At 41.1% G+C, this 18,296-nt stretch overlaps 1 protein-coding gene across 1 annotated transcript in view; it reads right to left on the bottom strand.

Annotated features, from left to right (window-relative positions):
• Window positions 1-1,250: 1,250 nt before the first annotated feature.
• Window positions 1,251-18,296, bottom strand: part of shisa9a (shisa family member 9a) — a 49,936-nt gene continuing 32,890 nt past the window's right edge. Inside the window, exon 4 of the mRNA XM_051418224.1 lies at window positions 1,251-10,256. Within this exon, the coding sequence (XP_051274184.1) occupies window positions 9,361-10,256 (896 nt within the window). The 3' untranslated portion in view covers window positions 1,251-9,360. The remainder of the gene's footprint in view (window positions 10,257-18,296) is intronic.

Raw genomic sequence — 18,296 nt, 5'->3', positions numbered from 1 at the left:
ACCCCTGATACCTTTTATCTCTGAAGTTATTATTAATGAAAGGCATATTGCCAAAAATAATCTCTAAAACTTCAAGAGGTGATGTTGACAGAACTATATACCCCAAAGTATAAAGACAGAGTAAATTAAGCGCTAAAATAAAGCTGAGGCAATATCTGTATCTAACCCTTACTTGACTTGTTGTGAGAAACATAAACAAACAAAGACAAAATAATTTTAACTTAAGTTAAAATAAGAATTAATTAAGCTTAATCTTACATCCTAAAAAAGATTTTAGTCCTGGTTGATATAGCGATACCGGTGGGCGGCTACTAGTGCGGTTTAATACTACAGTGTACTTCTGTCTGTTACGACTGGCAAGTGTTTGCAGCACAGGCAAACAAACTTGCATTGTTTTGATAATGGAGAAAATCCGTTAACAGCGTTTTTCCATTTTGCCCTGAGCAACTACAATCTGATTTCATGCTGTGCACGGTGAGAGAAAAGGATGATCATTGTCAGTGCTAAACTTTGTTACAAATACATTACGTTTCCTGTTCCTGCTTTACAATAAAAACAACCCCATGTTTTGCCAAAGCTTTTAATGTGAAGCAGCAGCAGTAGGAAATGTTGGGTTAGTTGTAACTTCAATGAGATATCAGCGATATAAATGAGATCATAAACTCCCACACCCTGGAAATTTAAATCCCAAGTGGGAATGGCAGACCCTGCCACTCATTGTTGAATAGCTGTTGCTGAAAGAAGCAGATGACTAATAGTATCAAAATGGGTTTATTTTATAACTATATAATGTCTATCTTGGTCGCCTTGTGCACATTGCCACCTGTCAAGTGCTCACTGGGGGAAAAAAAAAAAGGTGCTAATTTAACATTAAACAGACAGGAATAGGAAAAACAGATTTGGAATTTATTTGAATTGACATCTGTGAGACATTTAGGTGTCAACATCAAAAAACAAAGCAGGAAACCGTTATTTATGAAGGTTTCTTCAAGTTTTACTTTGCTGCTATATATAAATGTGTTTCCAAATTTAGTCTAATCCATTCTTACAACATTTATTTAACATCAAATGTTTGCTGGGAAGTAGAGAGCCAAGGGAAACAGAGAGGAGGAAAGTGGGAGGGGTTATATGAAGAGAAGAAGCGGTGGGGGGGCGATGAAGAGAGCTGAAGGACTGTATACCCAGGACAGAAGGACAAAGAAACAAAAGAGAATAAAAAGAAACACGAAAGTAAGGCAAAGAGAGCAGCATTTTTTACAGAAGTCATCTTTTATTGCCACGTAAGAAAGTTGTATATAGAACAATGGTGATATACTGTCAGATGGCAAATCAACAACAAAGGAAGAACAAAAATATCCCAGTCATCCCTCCCCAAAATAAGGTAAACCGACAGATTCATAGCAACACTATGGTAATATATTTCTTGGACAAAACGTCTGCTATATCTCTTTTTCTAACAATATTTGAATAGTACCAAAATACAGTTTTTCATAACTTAAGTTCACAAATTATAAAGTCAGTAAACAGTAAAAGGACAATGGGGCATCACGGTGCATATTATAAGCTACTGTGCAAACAATAGCGGGAGATGGGCTCTACCATAGAAAATATGCTTTACTAGTCACGCATAAATGCAGTGTTGGGGCCATATGTATCCATATACACATATGCATAAATACCACAAACTGGTCTGGACATCAAAAATAGAAAATTGGATCTTGTATAATTTTGTATGTAATGCATGATTAACACCAAAATGAGTTAATCAATGAGTTATTCTATAAAAGGATATTCTTTCTAATGGATAGTAGTCATATCGCAAATAGCTTATTGATTCTTCAAAGGTAATGGAAAACCCCTCGGCTCTGGACCACAGCAGAGGTCTTACAGTATTTTTTCACATCCACTGTGATTGATATCCTCCCGTTAATTCTAACAGCAAGTATATTTAATATAGGTTTATGATAAAAATCATACATATAAAGCACACCATTGGAGCAAACCCTTTTAAAACAGATGTTGAGCGTTACTGGACAACAAGCACTGCATCTCCTCTGTCTCTGTGTGCATAAGTAGACAGCTCCGGATTGGTGAGAACATTTGCGCATAAAGACTGATGCTATACAAAGTCGTAAACATAGCTGACGAGAACCCCTTTGATAATATAGTGATATATTGATTTTCTGATCATACAGATGCTGCTCTTCATAGGCTGCAATGTTTACAGCGCTATCAAGTTCAGCAAACAGCAACGGTAAAGGATAGAAAAGATAAGAGTGGAGGAAATTCTTGTAAAAATGTAACTTGTGTTTGAGCCCTTTAGTTGTCATCGCCAATGTTCTGTACATATCCCACTTTCTGATCATGATAACGCTGCTTTTTCTTCTCTTTAATGAAAAGAGTATACTAAAGAGTAGACTGCAACTTATCTGTAGTGATTAAGGGAAAAAGACTTTCTCTCCCCCACCAAGAAATGAATATTTACAGACTGCTGCAAAGTCCTAATTCAGACTGACATCAAGAACAATCCATGCTTCACATCTTTAGCTTTAATGGGATACAGAGTGTAGAGAAATACTGTACTCAGCCCAGCAGGAACTGACAAAGACATGTTTCAGTGAATGTTAGTAATTGACGATGTCTGGAGGAATCAATGATTGATTGGGGGATCTACTGTGCCGCTGCATTAATGATCAATATAAGTTGTCTGTAACAATACTGAAACAATGTGAAATCACTGGACGGAGGTGTTTTTGTGTGTGTGTGTGTGTGTGTGTGTGTGTGTGTGTGTGTGTGTGTGTGTGTGTGTGTGTGTGTGTTTGAGAGCCTGATTCCCAGCCTTCCAAATGGAGCTGTTAGCGTTCCCATGCCGTGCACCACCAACATTTTGGAATATCAATAATTCAAAGCTTTCTCCCTATCAAGTGTTGACATTAAGTCCCTTTCCTATCTCTGTGTGCCACTGTGGACTGAGTCCCTGTCGCAGCACCAAAGCTCTTACCCACATTTCTCTGGGTTTCGGTGATTAAAGACCACAGTGAGAACTCATAAACCCCCCCTGGCCACTGGTCCCAGTACAGCTCCCTTTCTGTCTCTTATTGAATATTCCTTGTAGACACTCTGTGTGGTTTTCTCCCAGTGCTTGGCTGCTCTCCTGAACAAGAGAGCTTGATTTCAGCACAATTTGTCAAATGGGGTTGCTTTTTTTTTGTAATAATAGGCCTCTCTCTCAGCTCAACCAAGAGAGAAGTTGGACCACAATCCCCATTTTCATATTTCATTCGAACTGCCTCTCCCTCTCTGTCACCTGCCTCTTTCTTTCTCTCAGTGAAGCCTGTGTGGGCTAGTGTGAGTATAAGCTTTTGTAATTTTCAGTTTTGTCATTTCTAGTACCTGTCAATGTGAATTTTTGTGAGTGGGTATGTTTTTTGTAAGGTTGCCTTGCGGTCTTGTGATGCAGGGTTAAAAGGTTCTGTCGCAGAGACCCAGGTTCAAATTCCAGGCAAAGCTCACCTGACCAGAGATCATTGTTGCTGCACTAGCAATTCATACTGGTTGACTGGGGCTTCTGTTCAAAGAGGGAAGGGACCTGGGAGATCAATAATCGGAGTATGGAAAGAAAGTAGCTGTGTAACAAAGGACATATGACTGTCCGCAGGGGGGTCAGCTGTAACAAGGACCACAGTGTGCACTGTGCCAATTTGGGAGAAAAGGTAGAAAATGCAGAAAAATATAAATCATGGAGCATTACTTCGACAAACTGCACATAACTCAAGCTAGCCAGTTTGTGTTACCAAGGTAGCTGGTCTGCAATGCTTTATAGCAAAGTAAAAATAGGTCTTCACTGTGGCCCCACTTGGTGATTCATATTGAAAAGACGGGTGTACATTCAGTCAAAATATTGCATCAGGAAACAATATAATATTGTTATTATTAACTCCAGGTCAGCAGGCCAAAGCATATTCAGCATAATGATACACTTTGTAACTTCAGACTGCATGCTCAACTGTCTTAATTCCTGCCCCTGTTTCTGCTGATCAGTGTTCCGGTGAACCACTGCGCCCTCTAACTTGGGCCTGATTCCTTAATTGGGCCAACTGCACCTCCACTCTTCATTTGACTTCCATTCAGACAGGAATGAAAAAAAAAATGATGATAATGAAAAATCTTTGAGCTGTGGCAGGCAGTGCACCTACTGTATAGGCTACAGGGCAATCAGGACCTGAAATGGTTTGGAGCAATGAGTTCACACTGAGTGGTCATCTCTAAATTTGGAACTCATTTGGCAGTGTCATGGTACATAGTAAGACACTAAGAGGTGAAGGTGATCACTGACACAATAATGCAAGATGTCAGCTACTACAGAGAGGCCAGCTGGATCAGTAACATTTTTTGATGGACTTGTAGTCTGATTGACTAAAAGCCTGGTCACACCAGAAAATGGCACAGTGAAAATCAGCGATGTGTCTCGTGTGGGAAATATTAGATTTTTTATATTTGAAGTTTGGTGACGTAATGAACAACATGCTAGCGCTAGTCAGTAACAAAAGCTCTCTGAGCTTATTACTGTTTTGTCTATCCTGGCACATTTACTCCCCCGGGGCATTTTGTTCTCAGGGTTGTACATTATTTAAAAAGAAAAAAGAAGTAAATTGCCCAACACAGCTAGTGAACAATTATAGCTTCCTCCAATTTGGACACACTGGCTTTGAGAACTTGCTATTGGTCAGCGCAAATTCACATTGCAAAGTTCACCAAAGTGAGTATTTACTAATCATAGCGATGCCATTGAAATGTATTGCTTTCACTGTGAAATTTAGTTTAATATACTGGTGTAACCGGACCATCGAAAAATCCCTTTTGCCGTGTGATATCCTGTTCGTGACAGTTTATGCTGTTCTTCTACTGAATATAAGGGTACCTTTCTTGAAAACTGCAGAAAAAGCGTTTAGTTGGCATAAGCAACGACAATTAGAAAACAGAAGCTAAAGAACCTCAAGCTCCATCAAGAGAAGGAAAGCAACCATCTGTGATATAAAATTGTCCATCAAATTATAAAAGCACTCTAAAATGAGAAGGAATTATGAGGAATAATGCACATTGACCCTCATTTTTTGGGGGGAAATTGTAGGTCTTACAATTATTAGCCACTGAATGTACTGAATGTCTTTATTATTACAGTCCGTTGAACCAGTACTGATAATAAGTACAACCACTACATTTTATCACCAAATTGTGTTGTAAAAATTAAAAAAAAGTATCTCACAGACATTTTCAATAAATGATGAACACTCAGTGTCCAGAGTTGTTTTGAGCCTGCGGAGTACCTGTGTCCTTTTGTCTCTGCTGTGCCATTTTTTGTCTGAGTGACTCGTCTGATGAAAAATGTCAGACATGACTGCCTCCTGAACCCACTCATCTGTGGCCCTGACCCTATCAACCGTGACCCAACCAGCGCAACCCAGCCAGCACAACCAATTCCCCGCTTTCTATCAGGTTTATTTTGGCTGTTATGGTGAGGGATGAAGGCCCCCCCCCTTTTTGTTTACCAACTGTTTCCACTGCCTGCCTGCTTACCATTGTTCCAGTGGCTGCTTTTGCAGAGCTGAATTGGCTTTAAGGATGGAGCAGTACAGGGTGACCGAGAGGGTTCATATTTCCACATCTCCGCTTTGCTGGATTAAGTCAATTGGGTCCGATAATGCACATCCTGAGCAAACATTGACCTGCTTCTCAACTCTGTCACAAAAAAAACCTCCAGCTGTCAAGAAAAGGAGGAAATAAATACAAGAAGGAGAAAAAACAACAAAAATTTGCAAAGGATTCCCACTGGACGCGAACAGGTTTATAGGATTGTGAACTCCATTTATATATGATTCCCTTTGTTTGGTTTGTTTGTTTGAGTTGTGACTTCTTCAGAGAAAATAATCATATACCAACGTTGGATTCACACACACACACACATAAAAAAAGTTATAAAGAGTGAAATGTGTGCAGTGTTCAAGAGGACACACAATGGTACAAAATTGCAAACTGAATTACACTTTTTGGCACACAGAATCAATCACTTATATTTCCTGCTAGAACAATGCACAAGGGGAAACCAATCAAGCCTTTCAAGGTGGGGGTGAAATATTATTATTCACTGTCTCATCATGACTGTACTCCGCTATCACAGAAAAGATTCATCACAGCCCCGTTTTTGTTTCGCGCAGATATTTCTGCTCTGAAGATCCTCCATTTGGACGTGGAGGGCGAAAAGAAGAAGAAAAAGGGTGAAAAGAAGTGAAGAAGAGGAGATGAAAAGAAAGAGATTAAGAGAGAAAGGCTATGTATATCTTTATATATAAAAAGCATAATATCCGTTATCGCTACAAAGGGCCAAGGTCTGGAGTTTCACAGTCTTTCATGTACAACAGGCGCGGTAACAGTACTGACTCTGACTCCCTTCTGTGATGACGCCTGCCACTCTGCACTGTGGGAGCAAAAGGAAAGCAGAGTCCACCCTGTAATGTTTTTGGTGTGTGTGAGTGTGTGTGTGTGTGTGTGTGTGTAATATGTGGGTTTATAGGTGACACTTTTTTTTTAAATATGAGTTCTTAAATCCATGCTTTCAATTTGGTCTCATGGTTCTAGACCCTCAAGGCAGCAGGGGTCCCACAGCGTGAGGGAAAAATATCCCCTCCTGTGGACCCCCTTACTTTACGCTTAACTGGCTTTAGTTGTTTCATCTGGCTTTTGATTTAGAAGCTGTAGTATGAGGCCCCCGCTTGCACCTCAGATCTACATGCAGTCTGGATACACAGTGTGCCCAAACTGAATGTAGCTCTGCTGGAGCTTCCGATAAATTGTGTCACACTGAAATGTCTTTTTCTCTCAGTGGATTGTCATGTGCACCTCTTCCTCTTATATTTACATGCTTTAAAATAGACAGTTAATACCTGTTTTTGTTGTTCTATATCCACAAATCTCCTGACAGCACATCCCCTTTTTTTTGCTTGTGCTTCGGTCAGATCCAGATTTCCAACACACCTCCAGAGATGGTTTAAACAATCCAATCATAATATGTCCATGTAGTGTCTTGGATGCGTTCACATTCTCATTTTAATGTGGATAAGCATTGTCTGATTAAAATTGGATCACTTAAAAATGCATCTCAATTGCAACTGTATGAGGATCTTAGAAGTGGAAGCAGCACTTTAGATAACAAGGTCAAAATGATAAGAGTGGCTGCAGCTGCTAATAAATCTCACATCACTACAAAAACAAGGCTTGGAGAAGCCTGTAGAAGATTTGGCCTATTTGTCAGACTTAAGGATTTATTTTTATGTTTGAGTCATGTAACCCAGATAGTGGTTTTTTTTAGCTATAGTTTGAGTACAGTGAGTGATCTAATCAAGCCTAGTTTCTTGTGGCAGTGTCCTCCATTACCAACAAAAAAGTGTGGCATTTTTATTACTGTTACACATTTCACAGTAGTTACTTGCTTTTGTTAAAAGTAGATAAGTATACCATCCAATGCAAAATCTGTGCAGAAATAAAATGCTGAAAAGCCAAAGCCTACATTTGGTCCACCTAATGAAATACATAAGGCATATAGTTGCCCAATTTACCCATATTCTGTGTGTCCACCTAATACATACATAAAACACATTTTCCATTTCTCCACTTCCAGTATGATCAAAGCCCTTCCTTACCACAGCTACATTAAAACAGCTCAACATTTAGACACATTTGATTAATGAGTAAAGAAATAGTTTGACATTTTGTTAAGACTCCAGGAAGTTGCTGTGAGTAGGAAATAGTCTGGCACATAACCTCCTGCAACCACAAAGTTTGATAAGCTTTCTACAGTTTGTCAGGATTAAACAAACTAGATATAGCATATTAATTAGTGAGCTTTTGAAGTGCTTGTTTAAGATTGCAAACTGTTTCCCCCTATTTCCACTCTTGTGCTAAACTAAGTTAACCAACTGCTGGTAGTAGCTTCATATTTAATATGCTGACATAAAAATTGTATCAGTCTTTTTGTCTAACTTTTGGGAAGAAAGCTAAAGCACATTATTTCACTAAACGTCAAACTATTCCTTTAATAGTCCAACCCTTTTGTAAATTGCTTTCTCATTTAAAATGATTAAGTATCCCAAACTGTACCCTGTTATTGAATGGATAACATTGGTCATTCTGACTTAAATTTCTCAGGGGGGTTAATTGTAGAGTTTTCTAGTACTGTGATGGTCTAAATGCCAATAGCATAATTTTGTACTATACTGAACTGCTTTTTTAATTGAAAACTGTCAAAGTTAACAAATATGCACAAAAAAAAGCCATCTGTAACTTAATTCTAAAATGATTGGTATTACTCTTAAAAAACCCACATTGGTCAAACCCTGGTGTGTGTTATTCTTATAGTATGTGTTTCTGTGTGAAAACGTGTATGCATGTGCATGAATTTGTGGATTTTTTGTGTGTGTATGAGAATCGTACTCTGAGGAGCCTCTGCTAGATGCAGCATCGCCCAGATGCTGCCTGCTTATTTCTCCTCTGGGCCAGTTGTCACCACACAGACGAGATCAGACAAGAACAATGCCAGTGCGACAGCCTCCATTCTCTGTGCAGGAGCCTTGTGGAAAAGGACGACCTTCAGCTGCAGAGCTTATGAAGGCGCTTCTGAATAGTCACAGTACAAAGCATGTCTGCAGTCCAAAGCCCAGTACCCTCATCATTTATGTCTGTTTCAAAGCCCTCAGGAGATGTGGAGGTGAATCGTAAAGGAATGTTATTTCTTCCAAACCATTCAACGCTTTGTTGGGCAGATGAGCAGAACTCAAGTTTGTGGGTAAATTTGCTTTATTTCTTCTTTCCCGCGATGCTTCGGTGCTTTACACTTGATCCCTTATATTGCTTCTCAGGTTTGGTTTTTAAAGCCAACCAAGTTTATTATCAGCAGTTTCCCTCTTTATCATCTGTGTGTAGTTGCACTATAATGCTCAGATATTGTTATCATTACCGACTAGATATCAGCTGTGAGACAACACTGTAATATTACCACAAGCGTACAGACATCCCTGCTCCGTAGGCTGTTTGAAGTTATGCTTACAAATGCCATCGACTTAGACGCCATCCTCTTGACAACAAGGGTCTGTTCGGTGATTTGACTGGTGAGCTCTCTGTTTCTGAAATGAGGACCACTCAGACACAGTGTCACTGTCCCACTACACTCACCACGAGCCACACAAACAACACATAGATCTGCACCTTTGACCGCCCCAGGAGTTGGTGTCTCAACTCATGAGATTATACTTGTGCCACCACTCCACATGCATCCTTTACCCCTCTTTTTCTCCCTTTCTTCCTCTCTCACACAGTCACCTCTGTCTTGCTGTTGGTCACAAAGTAGGGCTGTGTGGGGAGGAAGTGTTGGCTGTGGCTCTGGCCTCTGGTGCTGTGTAGCTGGTTGGGCTCCAGCACGGTACACTGAGGCCTCTTGTGCCCGTAGGTCTTCCTCCGGCCCACTGTCTCAGTCCCATCCCAGCCCTTCAGCCCTAGCCCCATTGCATGCCCAGCCGCGATTGTGTTGGAACTGTACGCCAATGGGCGGCCCATTGTAGCTGAGCTGGAAGCCATGGCGGTCTCGGCGGCCCTGGAGATGCCCAGGGACATGCCACCTGGCATTGTCCCCGCCATGTGTGCCAGGGAGGTAGCCCCAAGTCCTGGCGGCTTGCTACTGTGGCTGTGAGCATGAGTGTGAGAGCTGTGAGAGCTGTGAGAACTGTGGGCAACGTGACCATGGCTGCCTTTGGGTTTGTGGCCATTCGGCTTGAGTCCCACTCCTCCTCCACCGCCAGCTAAGTGCCGTTCTGTTGGGAGGGTTGAGACGGAGGAGATGCTGGGCATCTCTGTGACATAGGTGGCCACTGGCTCAGGAGTCAGTGGACCCAGGGAGGTCATTGGGGTCATGGAGGACATTGGGTTGAGGGAGGTCATGGGTGTCATAGAGGTCATGGGTGTCATAGAGGTCATAGGCATCATAGACGTCATTTGGGACATGGAGGTCATCTGGGTGATGGTGGGGTTCATGTGATTGGAGGTCATTGGGTTAGAAGCCATGGGGTTAGTAGTCATCGGAGGGGTCATTGACGACATGTTGCCCATGGAGGGTCTGGAGTTGCCCATGGGCTGGAGAGGAAGCCCGCCCTTTGTTGGCAGCTCTACCATCAGCCGGCGCTTGTAGATTTCACCGTTGTACTTGGCAGCTGACAGAAGGGGGGGGAGAGAGAGAGAAACAAAGCTAATGAAAATGTTAAGTGGACATGAAAGAGCTGAAATCTCGAGTTCACTTTTGAAATCTAAATGAATTTGTTTCCTCCAATTTGGCTGTTTGCTATTTTGAGACATTCAGTTGTAAAAAAACAAACAAAAAAAAATTACCTCCCCTTTTTTTTTTTTTTTAAAAAAAAAAAAAAAAAAAATTTTAAAAAAAAAAAAACTTTCAGGAGTTTGCAGATCAGCTGCAGATGCACATGTGATTACATACACACACAGGCAGAAGTTTGAATAGGAAACATCCCATCCCTTTTAACTCCCACAAACTGGAAAGATCGTATAACAAGCCCCATATACTTTAACTTTGTTAGTCAGCCTACCCTCATCTACTGTAACTGACCAAGCAGGGTGTCAGGGCTACTGTGAACGCCTGCATACAGCGGCCCAGTCGTGCCACCGGAGGAGTTAAATCAAAAGGAAAGCCCAGAATGTCTCCTCCACCTCGCTTCTTCCTCCTTTATAAAGTCAAGAAAACATTTCATTTCTGTGTGGTGGGAAGGTGTTCACTATGATAAAAAGAGTAAGAATATATGGGAGAAAAATGTGAGACCATTACAGCATGCGCTGTGGTAGTAATTCTTCCAACATGGCACATGTTTTTTTCCCCTTTTGACAGATAATAAAAAGAAGACTGCAAGAAAACCATTGACTGCCCTTTCAAGGGAGCAAAGGGTAGCGCAGTCCCAGAACAAGCATGTTTTCTGATACAGAATGATGGATCTGGTTTTGTTGATGTGAAACTGGGTTTGTATGGTGCCCTCTCCTAATAGGTAAAATGCAGATGTAGCGGTGTGTATTCATATTAAAAGGTACTCTGTATGAACATGTTAGCTTAGTGGATAAGTGGATATAACGCGTTTACAGTGCTAAATTTATCATATAACATGAAGTAGTCCATTCAGGAAACAAGCTAGCTAGCCCCTAGATAGTTCAAATAACTCTTTATTATTTGTAGTGTGCTTGGTGTGACTGTATGACCGGTATATTCTGTTCCTGTGCACACAATAAATGGCACAACAGAAATAGACACAAGCCTCCTGCTGTCCATCATTCCTTCACCCAACACAACACACTTCAGAGGTAACGGGTTGCGTAACTACATCAACTTACATACGTAACATATATATATATATATATATATATATATATATGTACATATAAAGCATAAACATGTATACACATACAAAGTCGCACCCAACAGACAGACCCACATATATCTTACGCAGAATGAATCAACACACAGAAGCATCAGCCTCACTGTGCTCGATGTGCTGGTGTAAGCATCTTCCCATATCTTCTGTATTCCTGTGTGTGTGTGTGTGTGTGTGTGTGTGTGTGTGTGTGTGTGTGGGCGGGTGTGCGTGTGTGTGTGTGTGTGTGTGTGTGTGTGTGTGTGTGTGTTTCTTTAGCCTTGGAGCAGGTTTAAAGCCTCACATTTCTTCCTACCTCTGCCAGTCACTGTCACCAAGCTACAGTCTCTCTTATCACTGTGAAAAGTGACCTTTTTTTCCTGTCATATTCACGTTCACAGTCGAGTCATTACTCTTTAGCCCTTGTTGCCTCCATGTCCTTGAAGATAAAGTTAACACACTCAGCGAGTTTGCTTTGCAGCTGTAACTATAAGTCAGGTTTACTGCTCTGTGAACGGGGAGAGAAACGAGCGAGCGGCCCTGTAAAGGGATAGCAGAGGGGCTTGTGGGTGAGGAGGGGGGTGGAGGGAGAGCTCACCCGCTGAGTCGCCGCTAGACCGCCCCTGGGGATCAAATTTGCTCAGGCGACAGGTGAATCAATCCGGTCGCAGTCAGTTCAACGGTGCACACATCTGGCGGCGTATGTGAGTGGAAACGGAATAAACAGCTGTTGCGCAGTGTGAACTCTGCATGCCTCTGCCTGAGAAAGGCCGGCACCCCAAAGAAACACACATTTTGCATCGGGAAAAAATCAAGCACTGCTTTTCTGAAGTCCCTCCGTGCCAATACCATAAATATGTTATTAGGATTATACCGGTATGTCAGACTGCTGTTTATTAGCCAATCAGGTTCTCTACTGCGAAGGCGATTCCAGGTTTACTAGTTTTAAAAGTTTTAAAATCTACAGTGTTTTTTTTTTTTCACATTTTACAATATGTTTAAGACCTAATTGATACTTGAGATGTTTAAGTATTTACTTCAAGTGGGTGAATCCCCCTGTCAGTGTTGCCACCATACCCAAAAGCATCCATTAGTCTGGATTTCAGTGGAGAGTTTTATTGTCTTATGATGAAATGAATGCTGTCTGTAAGCCTTTTTCACTCCTGAAAGTAAACCCTTTACAACTGAATGGTTGTATTCTTTGGCAGGAAAATGTTTTAATATAAACATACTCAATGTTGGCACAGGATGTGAGATGTAATCTGAACCTGCTGTCTAGTAGATCGGCTATTATCTCCGCTGTGGAAACAGTAATGTCAGGAAAAGAGGTTGATTGGCACTTGTAGCTCATAAAATGGGCTATTATAGATACAGGTGCGAACTGCTTGTGCTTTGTTATAAAATGCTTTGAGAATGTGACATCCTATGGTCATAAACACTTTAGCCACCCAAGCAGTGTGGCTCTAGGAATGACAACGTCGGCTTTTCAGTTTGGTCCAGTACTTTGGTCTGTCTCGACATATCTCTCCAATTACTGGATGGATTGTCATTACCTTTTTTTCTACAAAGGATTAATCCTACTGACTTTCGTGTGATCCCTTAACTTTTCCTTTAGCACCAGCGTGAGGTTACATCTCTGGTTTTCAGTAAAATATCTATGTATAAAATACCGGATTCACAGGCATTACATTTTGTACAAATATACACAGTCCAGAAGATGTATCCTCTGACTTTTTCTCTAGTGCCACCAGGAGGTCAACATTTGACTGATCAGACTGTTTATGACCAAACACCTGCAAACTAATGGCTTTATCATTAGCTTTAGCTGTATCTGGTGCTTAGTGCAAGCCCTAATTATCACATGGTGAACATGGAAAGCAATATAGCTGCTAAACACGCCATGTTGCCATGCTAAGCTCAAAGCACTGTTGCGCTTGTATACAGCCTGACAGAGCCGCTAACGTGTGGAGACTTTTAGACTTTACTCTTGTAACAATATCACTTCCCCATGTTGCACCAAACCAATAAACAAAAAAAGCAGACAATTTCACCCTCGGTGTTCCACTTTTGGAACTCATTTACTTGTAAAGAGGATTATGGAAGATTAAATAACAGCTGAGGTGTGGGGATATATGGTTATAATCTACATGTTCTCAAAAAACTTAATAATGAATAATTTCATACTGATAAAGATTTTTTGCTAGGTTCAAGTCCTGCATACAAAACACTGTTATAAATACAACAGCAGCAGGTGGGGTGGAAGCCTAAAGTCTACAGACGCAGGCTTGTGGCTTGTTGGGTGAAGTAAAACTAGCTGATAGCGGCTTAAACAGCAGCTATCTGTAATACACTGGGCAGCTTTCAGTCACTGTATGAATGTGATGTAGGAAAATGCAGGACAGGAGCAAACAAAAGATTTCTAAACTAAACAATTCCATCCCAGTTGCTGAGGATTTACTTTGCAGACTACCTGTGAAACATTAACTCATTAACAGGCGGGTAGGAACACTTCTCAGAGAGGATGCACATTAGACTTAGTGGGCCATTATTGATCATTCGTATATGCAGAAGACTGCGTCCTCCTCTGGGCTGAGCTACAGGTCTGCATCCAGGGACCTTTATTAGATGGTTTTTGCCTTATTTGCAGTTAGAATTCAATAAAGTGACCTTATATAGATGCACAGGGGGACAGTGGAGATGGCTATTGATTGACAGAAGGGTGGCTTATCAGCTGGACAGTAGACCATTGGGAACGTATCAGAAGCAATTAAAGGAAAGCAAAAGCAGACGTTTGAGGGGTGTTGGGAAATGGTGTTGATCTTAGACTATCTTAGACTATTTCTCAGGGGTTCAACGAGCGGTGAAAACACCAGACTGTGTAGCAAAAGAGGACAAAGGCAAAGCAAAGTCCATTTATGTTGCTCAAGATAAGCTGAGCTCACACAAAGGTGACTTCAAAAAGAGGCACCGCTGGCATTTTGGTTTTGTTTGCTGTCATTTAGTCGCTCTCCTTCTCTGTCTCTCCCTCTCTTACTCCTCTCTCTCTCTCTCACACACACACACACACACACACACACACACACACACACACACACACACACACACACACACACACACACACACACACACATTTTTCACAGCTTGTGTGAGACGTTCCCATCATTTGACTCACAGTAATGGCAGTTTGCCTTCTGGAAATCCAGGGTTCCTGTGCTGCATATCTCTGAACAGGTTTCCAATCATTTCATAGGAGCCTCTTTGAATACCACTTGTGGAATGGAAATCTGTCAGTCAAGTGTGAGCCCAAGGGGAGGGGGAGGGGGAGGGGGAGGGGGGGGGGGGAGGGGGCCTCCCTTCAATTACAGAAATAGAATCAGATATGAGCCGCTATAAGGGAGGATCGAGATTAGCAGCCAATGATTCTTTAAGAAGTGAATCGGAGTGTGATGGATTGGGAGGGGGGTCAGGGGGTGAAGAGGAGCTGGTGCGTGTGGGTGGGGGAGACAAAAGAAGCAAAAGAAAAGGTGAGAGAAAATGCAGAGGAGAGGGCAGGAGGAGGATGATAAAGGCGATGATATGAAAGAAGGGTGAAGAGAAGATGGGAAATGGGGAGAGGTGGGAGGAAAGGAGCAGGAGAGAAGGTGAGAGGAAATGAAGGGAGCAGTGGGGGAGAGAAGCTGAGAGGGAGGGACTGGAGGAGGAATTCGAGGGAGGGGAATACGAGCCAAGACATTAAAGGTAAGAAGAGCAAACAGGAGAAGGGAAAATGGTCTTGGGGAAGTGGCCGAGGGCCATTTTAGATATACTGCAAAGAAGCAAAGAGGAGGAAGTGGGGTTGAGAGGAGCTGAAGACGAGGAAGGACAGAATATTAACAGACGTGTGCTAAACGGTTTGAATGTAATTTCTATACTGCTGCCTGGACCCAATTCAATTTTTGTACACGTACAACTTTGCCTTATTGTAAATGAACCACACTGGTAGTTTTGCACATTTTATCCCATTAAGTAGAAAACGTGTACACTTTATAGGACTTCCGACGTTTTTCAGAGCTCACCACAGTTTTTTAGATTGATTTTTACTCCCTCCAGGCAGTCACTTCTTTCAGCAACATGTCAGTACATTATAAAAAAATCAACTTGCAGAGATTTAATATGGCCTCAGAATAGTAATCAATCACAGCGAACATTTAGTCTGGCATATTTTTTGTTATTGTTGTATGGTTATGCAGTTAGAATTTTCAGAGAAATTGTTTTCCTGTTCATGTGAACAATAAAATGAATGTCTAACATTAAAGCCCCCCTCCTCTCAAATATTGCTACAAGGGGGTGGGAATATTTGTAAATCTCTCAATTCTTGATTTCAAACTGATTCTTGATTCAATAAATAGAAAAGGAGGTACTCGCTTCAGGCTCTTATTTCAGTGCCAAGCCATTCACTTCTGCCTTTAGTCTGTTATAATGCCATATGAAACATAACTGGTAGTTACAGTATTAAGCTAAAGGATCTTGATGAAGGTTAATGTCAAACAGGAAAAGTTGAGAGAAGTGTGTGGGAGTTTGAAGCCTTTTTTATTTGAAAATGTTAACAACATTTTGCAGTCTTCTGCCTGTATGAGAATAGTGAATAGTGTAATTTACTGACCGGCATCAACGTCAAGTGAATATCTTTTTTTAAACAGAAATGGGTCTATGTGTTCTGGAGTTCTCCACTGTGGTGCACTTATGTTATCTCTCCAGCACTGCAACAGTAAACAGGTCTTTGCAACATTTACCTTTGGGTGATGAACTACTCGCAAATACTTCACGTTTATTTTGCAAAGCTAAATATGAAGCTCCAAAATTGACCTAATTGTTTGCTCTCTTCTTTGAGAATGATGCACTCTAGTTTGTGTGTGTGCTTCATTGTGCTCTCGTGGTTGAACTCCGCCTTTTCATTCTGTATTTTTAGATTTTGTAAATTGATTCAGAATCACGGAAGATCAGAATCTTATGTGAATAGATTTTCCCCCACCACCACTAATTGTTACTTTGATGGTTCACTTCCAGATTCATCTGTTGAAGGGTGAAGGTTTCTTTGAGGTCACCTTAAACTAGTATCTTGTATCCACTAATTAAACTTTTCAAATTTAATATTAACATATATATTTGCATATTTATAGATTCTGGATTTTTCAATAAGGAAAAAGGATAAAATGTAATTTTAAGATAATTGAAATGAATTAATAGATTTTTTAAAGAGAAAAACGAATTATTATTGTTCAGAGCAGAGTCTGTTTATATGGCCAAAATGTCTGGAAGGGATTTTGAAAACAATGCATAAGACACAAACAATTTTTATTGCTGTGTCTCTTCTGCTTTGATTCCCAGACAATATAGGGTTAGAGAGAATGCTTTTAGAGCAGCAAAATATAGTGCTTCAAAGGAGAAATACATGCTTGACTATATAGTGCACTCTCAATTCTAGCAATTTTGCCTGTGCCTTCCTTTCTCATCTGTTTTGCCTACAGTTAGAGATAGCCTACATTTCCCAAAATGCCATCCTCAATCCTCAGAGCATGTGCTGCATTCAACTGTTAGTTTAATATGCGTTGAGATGAAAGGAAACATCAGAGAGTGAGGTGTTCCAGTTGAGAAACAGTGAGGTTGCATCCCTTACTCAAACTGCGGCGTGTCTTGTAGTTGCACTGCACTCTGATCTACTGAAGCTCCTGTCGGTGGACAAATTGGTATCTGTGCCTCTCAGATGATGGATTCCTTCTCTCCTTGCTGAATATTGGCACAGAATGTTGATTTGAGAAAGAATCCCTTTGTTCTTTGATCCTCAGGGACCGACACCCAGACGCCTCCCTTTTGCCATTTTAGATAACTGAACAATTTTCTGCAATCCAACACAGTTGTAGCTGTGCTAAAAACATCACCTGATGTCTATGTTTAGGCAGTCATCTGGGAAATTATAAAAATACACAGCACACAATAAAATGCCAAGGTCCAGAACTCATGATGACAGTGTTCTTGTAAGCTGGCTTTCATTTAAGCTCAAAGATGATGATGTGTCCACTTATCACTTATTTTTCATCTGTTTCTCTGTTTTCAGTTTTGCTGGCAATTATATAAACTGCGATCATAATTACACACATCTTCTTGCTGTCAGGGTACAAAGCAGCACTGAGCATAAACAATCATGATAATCTATTACCGTAACATGTCTGGGGGATGAGTCAGGACCCTCCACGTGCAGTGTTAGGCAGGGAGAAGCGTTTACATTTACAATACAGAGAAAGCTCACACCTACATTTGTCATTTCAAATATTTTACATTCCGCTGCTTGGCATGCAGGAAAAGGCTTTTCAAAAGACAAGCTCTGTCTGATAATTTTCTAACAAAGGGCAGAAATGCAGACAAATAGAGTCTTGTAGCAGCTATCTAAATGTGTTACCTGGCATGAGTGGGCTGAATGTTAAATCAAGCGGGGCAGGGTACCCAGCATACACAAGCTGACAGACACACACACACTGAAAAATTCACAAGTCAATCTCAAATGAACTCAGGTTATGAAATAGTGATGCCACTGCCAATAACATATGGGCATGGTGAGGCAAATTCAAACCAACTGCACTGGCAACTGAGCTCAGTGAATCTGGTGGTATGCATTAGGCAGTCGAACAGCTTGATAAGCAGGCTGTTTCTGTTTTACAGCGAGTCCAGTTCGGTAGCGCAATCAATAACACCTGTCAAATCCGCCTGCAGGACTGCTGTGGTTTAGTCACATCGCTCTTGGACACCTCTGGAAAAAAAATATCATCTGCTGCCTTTTGTTTTTGGATCACAGAACGCTCACTG

The sequence above is a fragment of the Dicentrarchus labrax genome, unplaced genomic scaffold (assembly GCF_905237075.1).
Source record: "Dicentrarchus labrax unplaced genomic scaffold, dlabrax2021, whole genome shotgun sequence".
NCBI classification, from domain to species: domain Eukaryota; kingdom Metazoa; phylum Chordata; class Actinopteri; family Moronidae; genus Dicentrarchus; species Dicentrarchus labrax.
Note: the sequence above shows the minus strand (reverse complement) of the source record. Positions and strands in the feature narration are given on the sequence as shown.